Genomic DNA, 12,222 nt, shown 5'->3' with positions numbered 1-12,222 from the left:
ACTTTTTTTCTTACTACTGAGCTTTCCTGCTCAGTTACTGTTAGGAAATAGTAATTTCCTTCCACAACATCCAACCCCACATTGGATTCTGTGTTCCTATGAAAGCTGGTTTTCATGGTGCGTCTATGTCGTTCTTTGCCATCCTTTCCCCAAGACTTATTTTACTCAGTTCATTTTTTTTTTTTTAATTAAGGGAAAGGGAGGCAGAGACAGACTCCTGCATGCACCCTGATGGGGATCGACATGGCAAGCCCTGTACCAGGTGATGCTCTGCCTGTCTGGGTCACTGCTCTGTTGCTCGGCAGCTGAGCTATTTTAGTGCCTGAGGCTAGGCCATGAAGCCATTCTTAGCGCGCAGGGCCAACTTTGCTCAAACTATTTGAGCCATGGCTGTGGAAGGGGAAGAGGGAGAGAGAGATAGAGAGAGAGAAATGGTGAGGGAGGGGTGGGGACACAGATGGTCACTTCTCCTGTGTGCCCTGACCAGGAATTGAACCCAGGACTTCCACACACCAAGCTGATGCTCTACCGCCAAGCCAACTGGCCAGGGCCCAGTTCTTATCACTCTTAAAACTTTACTTGCCTGACCAGGCTGTGGTGCGGTGGATAGAGCGTCGGACTGGGATGCAGAGGACCCGGGTTTGCAACCCCGAGGTCGCCAGCTTGAGTGCGGGCTCATCTGGTTTGAGGAAAAGCCTACCAGCTTGAACCCAAGGTCGCTGGCTCCAGCAAGGGGTTGCTTGGTCTGCTGAAGGCCCGCGGTCAAGGCACATATGAGAAAGCAATCAATGAACAACTAAGGTGTTGCAACGCGCAATGAAAAACTAATGATTGATGCTTCTCATCTCTCTCCATTCCTGTCTGTCTGTCCCTGTCTTTCCCTCTCTCTGACTCACTCTCTGTCTCTGTAAAAAAGAAATAAAACAAAACAAACAAAAAAAAACCCTTTACTTTATTACCATGAGATAAACTTTTTCTTTTATGTGAAACAGACTCCCAAATTGACTTCTTTCTAAATATTGTCAAATGTATACTTTCTTCCTATCTATTTTACTGATCATCATGGCAGCTGACCTCTGACTTCTCATTCTGTGTGTGAGAGCAGGAATTATCTTCTCTGCATTCTCTCTCTCTAAGATTTTGATTTGACAGGAGAAAGAGGAGGGAGGAACAAGAGGCATCAACTCATATTTGCTTCACTTTAGTTATACATAGCTTTCTTTTTGCTTGTCATATGTGCCTTGATTAGGCAAGCCCAGGGTTTTATTTTTTATTTATTTATTTATTTTTATTTATTTATTTATTTTTCTGAAGCTGGAAACGGGGAGAGACAGACAGACTCCCGCATGCGCCCGACCGGGATCCACCCGGCACGCCCACCAGGGGCGACACTCTGCCCACCAGGGGGCGATGCTCTGCCCCTCCGGGGCGTTGCTCTGCTGCGACGCGACCAGAGCCACTCTAGCGCCTGGGGCTGAGACCAAGGAGCCATCCCCAGTGCCCGGGCCATCTTTGCTCCAATGGAGCCTTGGCTGGGCTGTGGGAGGGGAAGAGAGAGACAGAGAGGAAGGAGGGGGTTGGGGGTGGAGAAGCAAATGGGCGCTTCTCCTATGTGCCCTGGCCGGGAATCGAACCCGGGTCCCCCGCACGCCAGGCCGACGCTCTACCGCTGAGCCAACTGGCCAGGGCCAAGCCCAGGGTTTTAAACCAGTGACCTCAGCATTCCAGGTCAACACTTTATATCCTACTATAGGGCAGGGTACAGTCTCTTTATTTTATTTTATTTTTTTCAGTGAGAGGAGGGGAGATAATGAGACAGACTCCTGCATGTGCCTGACCAGGATCTACCTGGCAGCACACATCTGTGGCTACTGCTCAAAGCAACTGAACTATTTTTAGTGCCTGAGGCTAATGATCAGACCAGCCAAGCCACTGGCTGCAGAAGAGGGAGAGAAGGGGGAGTGGTTAGGGGAGAGACGCAGATGGTTGCTTCTGTTGTATGTCTTGACTACTGGGGATTGAACTCAGAAAGACTATATGTCAGCTGACTTCTATCCACTGAGCCATCTGGCCAGGGCCTGCATTCTGTTTTAAATTTAGTTTTTTTGCCTAACCAGGCAGTGGTGCAGTGGATAGAGCTTGGACTGGGATGCAGAGGACCCAGGTTTGAAACCCCGAGTCGCCAGCTTTACTGCAGGCTCATCTCCCCCCCATCAAGGCACATATGAGAAAGCAATCATTGAACAACCAAGGTGCCACAACGAAGAATTGATGCTTCTCATCTCTCTCCTTTCCTTTCTGTCCCTGTCTGTCCCTCTCTCTGTCTCTTTCACACACACACACACACACACACACACACACACACACAATTTTCTTTCTGCACTAGATATTTTAAATTTTATTCATCCTGGCATCACTTAGGATATTTCCTACATGCTGAGTTCTGCTTTTACAGGTTTCTAGTTTTATTTGATGAACAAGAAAAGATCTTGTTAACATGTTACATGAGTTCCAGTCCTAACTAGGCAATAACTTATGTCTGCTTCAGATGACTACTTTTACTAGTTTTCCTAATTCAGATTTTTCTTCAGTCTTACATGTTATCACTGCATTTATTTTATTGAGGCATTTGTTTTTACTTCATACTTTTAATGGTTTTACTAGGATTTAATTCACATACCATACAATCTACCCATTTAAATTATATTCTTTTTAAAGATTTTATTTACTGATACTAGAGAGGGGAAGAGAGAGAGAGTATGTAGTAGTAATACTTGCTTCTTTTTTTTTTTTTTTTTATGAGAGAGAGAGAGGGACAGACAGACAGGAAGGGAGAGTGATGAGAAGCATCAGTTTTTTGTTGGTACCTTATTTATTCATTGATTGCTTTCTCATATGTGCTTTGACTGGGGGGCTACAGCAAAGCAAGGGACCCCTGGCTCAAGCCAGCAATGTTTGGGCTCAAGCCAGGTACCATGGGGTCATGTCTATGATCTCACGCTCAGGGACCCTGTGCTCAAGCTGGTAAGCCCTCACTCAAGCTAGATGAGCCCGTGCTTAAGCCAGGGACCTTGGAGTTTCAAAACTGGGTCCTCTGTGTCCCAGGTTGATGCTTTATCCACTGTGCCACTGCTTGGTCAGGCAGTAGTTGCTTCTTGTATGTGCCTTGACCAGGCAAGCCTTGCGTTTTGAACTGGCAACCCCAGCATTCCAGGTCAATGCTTTATCCACTGCACCACTGCAAGTCAGGCTTTAAATTATTATCTTAATTAATTTTTAGTATATTGATATAGTTGTGAAATTATCACCACAATCAATTTTGGAACATTTTATGTGTACATATTCTCATCATTGTTTTTATTCCTATAGCCTTATAGTTTTGAAATTGGAAAGAGTGAATGAATCCTCCAATTTTGTTCTTTTTAAGGTGATTTTGATTTGAGGATCCTTTAATTTCCATTTGAATTTTTGAATATTCTTATGAATTTCTGTTTAAAAAAACCCACCCTGCTAGGATTTTTTTTTCTTTTTCTTTTTTTAATTTTATTTATTTATTTTTTACAGAGACAGAGAGTGAGTCAGAGAGAGGGATAGACAGGGACAGACAGGAATGGAGACAGATGAGAAGCATCAATCATCAGTTTTTCACTGGGCGTTTCGACACCTTAGTTGTTCATTGATTGCTTTCTCATATGTGCCCTGACCGTGGGCCTTCAGCAGACCGAGTAACCCCATGCTTGAGCCAGCGACCTTGGGTTCAAGCTGGTGGGCTTTTTTTTTTTCCTCAAACCAGATGAGCCCACGCTCAAGCAGGCGACCTCAGGGTCTCGATCCTCGGTCCTCTGCATCCAAGTCTGACGCTCTCTCCACTGCGCCACCACCTGGTCGGGCCTGCTAGGATTTTGATATGGATTACATTGAATCTGTTTGGATAGTGATTTCATTTTAACCGTATTAAATATCCTTTTCCAGAATTTTTGGGTGTCTTTTTATATAATAGTAGTCTTTAATTTCTTCCAAAAACATTTTGAAAGTTTCAGAATAAAAGTTTTATAATTTTCTTTTTTAAATTTTTTCCTCAGAATATTATCTTTTATTATGTAATAAAGGGAATTTTCTTGATTTCTATTTTCTGATTATTCATAGCTAGGCTCTGAAAATAAAATTGATTACCTTCCCCTCATATTCTAACAATAATTAGCCCCAGGTGACCAAGGTTCTTGTCATATGAAATTGCAGTTTCTCATTCAGTGATCTTTGTGATATGCTGTCATCTTGATTAGAAAATTTCTGCCCCCTTGAATGCCTCCTACAGTTGATATGGTCGCTTTATTTGTTTAAAACACACTCTAATACCATAATATTTTTGAAACAAACAGCAGTACAGAAAATAGATTAAAAAAATAGAACTTGTCCCTAGTGATTTTTTTAGTTTTGTTCTCAATAGAAGTACTATATAATAAAAAATAAACATATCTTAGGTTAAATATAGCTATAAGGAAAATGATCACAGCTAAAAGAACAATTGGTGTTGGTCCCGGAAGTGTACTTTTACAAGTCAGAATGAATAAGGTACCTTTGACCACATAGATGAAGGACGTGAGTCAGCTCCCTGGCCTTTTCTATATATGAGACTATGGGAATTTTTTTTTTTTTTGTATTTTTCTGAAGCTGGAAACGGGGAGAGACAGTCAGACAGACTCCCGCATGCACCCGACCGGGATCCACCCGGCACGCCCACCAGGGGGCGATGCTCTGCCCCTCCGGGACATTGCTCTGCCACGACCAGAGCCAGTCTAGCGCCTGGGGCAGAGGCCAAGGAGCCATCCCCAGCACCCGGGCCATCTTTGCTCCAATGGAGCCTTGGCTGTGGGAGGGGAAGAGAGAGACAGAGAGGAAGGAGGGGGGTGGGGGTGGAGAAGCAAATGGGCGCTTCTCCTATGTGCCCTGGCCGGGAATCAAACCCAGGTCCCCCACACGCCAGGCCGACACTCTACCGCTGAGCCAACCGGCCAGGGTGAGACTATGGGAATTTTAAAGTTCTGAATTGGGAACGTGCTTGAGGAACTTCTAGGAAGCTTGTCAGGATAGAGCAAAATGAGCAAATGGAAAAATGACATGAGGGAAGAACAATGGGGTGGCAGCGGGAGGTTCTGAGATACAGCAGGAGGTTCTGTTGAGGCCAGTGAAGACCTTGCTTTCATTCCAGATGAACTCAGAAACCGTAAGGACTTTTGAGTATGAGACTAGTATTATTTAACTAGTTTTTTAAATGGACCGCTTTGCCTTACGATATAGAAGGTACACAAGGTAGACATTGTCAGGGAAGGAAGTGTACTGTTATACTCATGATTTTTTATTGATTTTAGAGACAGAAAGGGACAAGAAGGGAGAGAGAGAAGGAGGAAAGAGATGAGAAGCGTTAACTTGTAGTTGCTTCACTTTGGTTTTTCATTGATTGCTTCTCATACGTGCTTTGACTGGGGGTCTCAAGCTGAGCCAGTGACCCCGTGTTCAAGCCAGCGACCATGGGGTCATGTATATGATTCTATTCTCAAGCCGGTGACTCTGTGCTCAAGCTGATGAGCCCATGCTCAAGCCAGTGACCTCAGGGTTTCAAACCTGTGTCCTCAGTGTCCCAGGTTGATGCTCTATCCACTGTACTACCTCCTGATCAGGTGTCAATTGGTCTTTCTGGCAACTAGCTTCATCCTGAGGCTATATAGGAACCCTGTGCTAAGTCACCTCATTAACATAAACTCAGCTATTATTGAAAAAAAAATTTTTAATGTAGAACAAAAGATATTCCTACCACTTAGGAAATTACAAGGGTATTACAAGATCAGTGTCAAGAACTGTGGATGAAGACCAAATATATTTCTCATTCTACAATACATAGGACTGTCACTAAATAGTTACTTCACATGAAAGCATTTTGTAAAAACAGTTTTATTTCGAACTAGGATTATGAGAGATTACAGAATAACTCACTGTTCTCTTTTTGCCTAGAACTCAGGAAAGTTGATCATCATCTGCAACATCACTTGCAAAGTCCAAGTATTCAGAAGAGAGTAGAACGATGCTCTGAAATTGATATGTTTGCAAATACTGTTCATCAGAGCAAAGGTTATTTTTTATTAAAACAAAATCACAGTATCTTTGAAATACCTGAAAAACATTTAAAATCAAATATAAGTTTTGAAAACCCAAACAGAAGCTATTATAACTTAAAGAACTCTGTTGAGTTGAGTGGAAATGGGACATCCATTCTGCATGGTGATCGTGAACAATTTTACACAAAAATTACATTGCCTGTTGGTACCAAAACCATTAATAATACATTCCAGGTCATTAAGCAACAGAGAACTCACATTGTAGAGAATGCACATATGTGCACTGAGTGTGGGAAAGCCTTCATGAAGATGGCTCAGCTCACTGATCATCAGAGAGTTCATACTAGAGAGAAACCTTATGGATGCAGTCAATGTGACAAAGCCTTCTCCAGAAAATCCAGGCTCATTGAACATCAGCAAATTCATATAGGTCTGAAACACAATGAATGCATTGAATGTGACAAAACCTTCCTCAAAAAGTCAGTGTTTAATATACATCAGAAAATTCATGTGGGACAGAAACCTTATATGTGTAGTGAATGTGGGAAACCATTCATCAAAAAGTGTCTTCTCATTTATCATGAGCGAACTCATACAGGAGAGAAACCATATGTATGTAATGAGTGTGGGAGAGGCTTCACCTTGAAGAGCTATTTTACCAGACATCATCGAACTCATACAGGAGAGAAGCCGTATATATGTAATGAGTGTGGGAAAGGCTTCACCCAGAAGAATCATCTTAATGTACATCAACGAACTCATACTTCAGAGAAACCCTATATGTGCAATGAATGTGGGAAAGGTTTCACTGTGAAGAGTAGTCTTATTGGACATCAGCGAACTCACACAGGAGAGAAACCCTATGTATGCAGTGAATGTGGAAAATGCTTCCCAACTAAGAACCAGCTGACTGTACATCAAAGAACTCACACAGGAGAGAAACCTTATATATGCAGTGAATGTGGGAAAGGCTTTACTGTGAAGAGTAATCTTAGTGTACATAAGCAAACTCATACTGCAGAGAAGCAGTACAAATGCAGTGAATGTGGTGAAGGCTTTCGAAAGAAAACACACCTTGTACAGCATCAGGTATTTCACTCAGAAAAGACTTCCTTTGCTTGTACTATATGTGGAAAATTCTTACTGAGCAAAAGTGGTCTCATTACCCATCAGAGAATTCACACGGGAGAAAAACCCTATGTATGTAATGAATGTGGAAAAGCTTTCACTACAAAGTCAGGACTCAATGTTCATCGAAGAAGACATACAGGAGAGAGGCCCTATGAGTGCAGTGACTGTGGGAAAGCCTTTGCAGTCTTGTCAATCCTTGTTAAACATAAGAGAATTCACAGGTAGTTACTGTTGGGAAAGTTTGTTTTCAATTGTATGCTTTCAAGATAATAGTATGCAGCCCTGGCTGGATAGCCCTGTGTTGGTTAGAGCATCCTGAAGTGCAGAGATTGTTGGTTCAATCCTCTGTCAGGGCACATACAGGAACAGATCAATATTCCTCTCTCTCTCCCCCTCCCTCTACCTCTCCTGCCGTGACATGCGCAACAAGTCTATTCCAGGGTCTTGAGTGGGAAATGGTATGAAATTGAATGAAAAATAGAAACTTAAAGACATACAGGATGGGTTTGGGAGGATGCCACAGCTCCTTGCCAACAGTCACTATTGTCCTGGCCTATCTGCAAAAACATGGCTGCCCCCAGAAAACATCCTTCTTTATTCTCTGGGCAAGGTGGGCCATTAGCAATTCAATGATGTTTCCAAGGCAACCCAAGAAAACCACCAGGTGCAGAACCCCCCCCCCCCCCACCATCTTAACTTTAAACAAAGAAGTAACTAGCTTCCAGTCCTTCCGGGGAACATGGATGGGCAGGATGAGCACTGAAGCACAGCCCTTTGTTAACTTAATTAGGCAGGTGAGGTGGGGGGTTAGGCAGACTGTCAGCTTACAGTCAGCTCCCAGCACCTCTGTCCCCCAAAATCCAAACTGCAAAATATCCTGTTTATTTTTTGGTCACCAACACTCTCCTTCTTACCTCACTAAACTCAATAAATAATTTTTAAAACTCTAACTATGCAAAGAATGACGATGCAAAGAGTGTAGTACCGTCTTGACTCATCAATTACTTTATATTTTATATCAATGAAAACAGTTACAAAATTCAAATACAATTAGGCTTGATGAAAGTATTTTAGGCCACTATAGGTCTAAAATGTGTATACAGTTGTCCCTTGCCATATTGCAGTTCACTTTTCACTGTTTCACTGTATCATGGATTTTTAAATTGTATATATCTAATTTTGTATCATGGATTTTTTTTGCTATATTGCAGGATTTTGCAGTATATAGGAATTTTATATATTATTTAATTATTTTTGCAGTAAAATAAGCAAAATAAGTGTGGGAAATATTTATAAGAGTGTGGGGAGGGTTTATAAAGCCTTAAAAATATATAAATAATAAAATAAATATAAGGTTGCTACTTCGTGGATTTTCACCTATTGCAGTGGGTTCTGGAACCTAACCCCTGTGATAGACAAGGGTCCACTGTACTGAGACAAGTTCTATGAGTGACAGCCCAGGGAAGTCTTTAGAGGGAATCAGACCCTATCACTAATCATTAGAGATTATGTATTGTCTATGGCCATACCATCCTGAACGCGCCCCATCTCTTTTTTTTTTTTTTTAATTTTTTATTTTTTTACAGGGACAGAGAGTCAGATAGAGGGATAGATAGGGACAGACAAAAAGGGACGGAGAGAGATGAGAAGCATCAATCATCAGTTTTTCCTTGCGACACCATAGTTGTTCATTGATTGATTTCTCATATGTGCCTTGACTGGGGGGCTACAGCAGACCAAGTGACCCCCTGCTCGAGCCAGTGACCTCGGGTCCAAACTGGTGAGCTTTTTTGCTCAAGCCAGATGAGCCCATGCTCAAGCTGGTTATCCTGGGGTCTCGAACCTGGGTCCTTCTGCATCTCAGTCCGACGCTCTATCCACTGCGCCACTGCCTGGTCAGGCACCCCATCTCTTCTGATCTTAGAAGCTAAGGGTTGAGCCTGGTTAGTACTTGGATGGGATTATTATAGAATGACTATTTCTTTTTTTGTGTGTGTGAGAGAGAGGGGGACAGATAGGAACAGACAGGAAGGGAGAGAGAGATGAGAAGCGTCAATTCTTTGTTGCGGCGCCTTAGTTGTTCATTGAATGTTTTCTCATATGTGCCTTGACCCAGGGCGGAGGGCCTCCAGCAGACCGAGTGACCCCTTGCTCAAGCCAGTGACCTTGGGCTCAAGCTGGTGAGCCATGCTCAAACCAAATGAGCCCACGCTCAAGCTGGCGACCTCAAGGTTTCGAACATAGGTCCTCTGCATCCCAGTCTGACGCTCTATCCACTGTGCCATCACCTGGTTAGTTAAGAAAGAATATTTCTAATTATGGGAAAGAACTCAAGAAATGTCAGTTCACATTTGACAAATGCTTTTCTGTGCCAGTGAATGTGGTATATTTTGCAGTAATTCATGTTCCCTTATTTGCCAGGAAATTCGTGCAGAAATAACTCATGAACACATTCAATTTGGTATCCTTAGGAAAACATGAGATTATTCAATGAAAGAAAGAAGCCTTGATTGAAACAGCATTCTGTCACTAGTCTATCAGATAATATAGGTCATGGGCAATTGGAGACAGGATACCTTCAGCCATATTGCCAATTTCCTTGGCATTGATTTTCTAAGCTTTCAATACTGCCAGTTAATCTCACCATGGGTTAAATTTTAATATACATAACATAGGTGTGTTTTATGCCTGTTTCATTACGTATTGCATTTCTTTGGTTCCAAGTTTGTATTATTTCAGAATACTTGAAGTACTTATAAATGAAATAGTATATTTATTTTTATAAGTATAACAACATATTTGGGTGTGTTTAACCAAGTTTATAAGTGGAATAGAGTGGTTTGTAAAATTAATATAAATGTTTTTATATCACTTATTTTTGAAATAAGTAGAATCACAAAAATGAATTTTCTAGAAATTTCCTAAATGCCATTCAGGTAGCTATTCCCAATGGCAATACCTTACGCAGTCACAGTTCATTATCAAAAGAAAGTGAAATTGTTACAATGCTGTTCACTACAAAATTTATTTGTATCTCCAGTTTTACATGCATTCATCTTTGTTTTTTATATAGTTTTAAGAAACTTTATCATATATATAGGTTCTTATAACCAACACCACAATAGAAATTCACGATTTTTGTTATAACCCCCCTCATGTTCCCCCTTCATAGTTGCATCCTTTCCCTGACCCCAATGCTTGGCATCACAGATCTCTATCTATTATATATTTTTGTCATTATGGAATATTGGAAAAAATATGTAGAAAAATAAGTTTGGTCCCATTTGTGCCTCCAAATTGTTTCTGAAAATTTTTCCACAGACGTCTGTGTTTGCTCTCTCTGCTCAGCGCTCTTAGGGTCTGCAGGTTCACCTGCTCCGTTTTAGTGATGTTTGTCTCTGCAGAGGTTCTGCCGTGCAAATCACATTTGATTCCCCTGGTAGGAGGTCTGCATGCAGGCTGTGTCCCCGGCTGCAAACAGTTTAATCTGCCTTCTGGAAATAAGTTCACTGACTTCCACCACCAAACTGAGAGGAGTACTGATGCGATTCCACTTTTTGTGGTATGCGGCACCTGTCCAGTCTGCAACTTTTGTCAGCTGATCTGCTTTGCCGAATGGCTGGTAGGGCATCACCCTAAACTGCTCGGGAACCATGCAGGGTCCCAGCCTGAAAGGTTGTCCTGTATCAAAAGTGTCATTAATTTTTCCAACTTCTGAAACCTGCAGAGTTCTCAGCTAGTCCAGATTATGAAATATTGTCTGAGATGGAAACCTCAACAGTGGTTGCAATCTGAGAAACAAACAAGAAATTGCTTAAAATTTTAAAGTAGAAACCTTCTTACTTGATTACTATTGATTTTTTTTTTTTTTTTTTGGTATTTTTTGTATTTTTCTGAAGTGAGAAGCAGGGAGGTAGAGAGACAGACTCCCACATGTACCCAACCGGGATCCACCCTGCATGCCCACCAGGGGGCGATGCTCTGCCCATCTGGGGCTGTTGTTCCGTTGCAGCCAGAGCCATTCTAGCACCTGAGGTGGAGGCTATGGAGTGGTATTCAGCGCCTGGGCCGACTGCTCCAGTGGAGCCTTGTCTGCAGGGGGGAAGAGAGAGGCAGAGATAAAGGAGAGGGGGAGGGGTGGAGAAGCAACATATGGGAGTTGATGCTTCCTGCTCCTTCCCCCTTCTGTTTCTCTCCTCTCTAAAATGAATAAATAAAATCTTTTAAAATATCAGCTCGCTCTCCACCCCCCTACCTGCTTTATTTATAGGGCAAAGTGAGGTTATTAGCAAATCAAAGAGATCATTAAAACACATTTCCAAGGCATCCCAAGAATTCTACCAAGTGCAGAAAACCCCCACCATATATAACATCTTAACAAAACAAAGGATAGAAAGAAATCAGCTTCAAGTCTTTTCGAGGGACTTGGGGGATATGTTGTTGTGAGTCGGGGGCACAGAGAGAGAGATCAGCAGACGGAATCATCAAGGACTAGCAAAGGACCACCGCTCGCACAGGCAAATGGCCCTGAGTTCATGCAGTGTCCTAATTTTATTCACAAGATTTCAAAAAGCTTGTTTACTGAGAAATTGGCATGACATCAAGAGTAACTTTTACTTAAAGATACATAGAGTGCACCTGGAAGATAGCTTAGTAACAACATAATATCAGAAGGCATTAATTGCTATTGCTTCTATGGATCCCACAACATTCCTCTCCTTATCTTAACCTTGGAAAGTACAGAAATCTTATGACAATTTTTACTGAGAAAAGCCCAGCAACTGCCTTCAGTCACATAGACCTGTTTCAGTGACCCGCCTTCAAGTCACAGAACAATTTTCTTGGCAAAACATTCTTTTCTTGTTGGCTGTGTTCCCATCCAAGGCCATGCAATGGGTTATTCCACTACATTTCCCCCTTTTTGTTTATGCTGAATGTTATGAAGCACTACAGAAAACACAGCCTTCTGTCATTCATC

The 12,222-nt window shown here is 42.1% G+C and overlaps 2 protein-coding genes across 2 annotated transcripts in view; both read left to right on the top strand.

Annotated features, from left to right (window-relative positions):
• LOC136330161 (zinc finger protein 615-like) overlaps positions 1–8,190 on the top strand; it is a 97,292-nt gene extending 89,102 nt beyond the window's left edge. The window contains exon 12 of the mRNA XM_066266663.1: positions 6,010–8,190. Within this exon, the coding sequence (XP_066122760.1) occupies positions 6,010–7,469 (1,460 nt within the window). The 3' untranslated portion in view covers positions 7,470–8,190. The remainder of the gene's footprint in view (positions 1–6,009) is intronic.
• LOC136332051 (zinc finger protein 585A-like) overlaps positions 1–12,222 on the top strand; it is a 227,534-nt gene that overhangs the window by 52,863 nt on the left and 162,449 nt on the right.

This window comes from Saccopteryx bilineata, chromosome 3 (genome assembly GCF_036850765.1).
Source record: "Saccopteryx bilineata isolate mSacBil1 chromosome 3, mSacBil1_pri_phased_curated, whole genome shotgun sequence".
Classification (NCBI taxonomy): domain Eukaryota; kingdom Metazoa; phylum Chordata; class Mammalia; order Chiroptera; family Emballonuridae; genus Saccopteryx; species Saccopteryx bilineata.
This window is presented reverse-complemented; position numbering and strand designations above follow the sequence as displayed.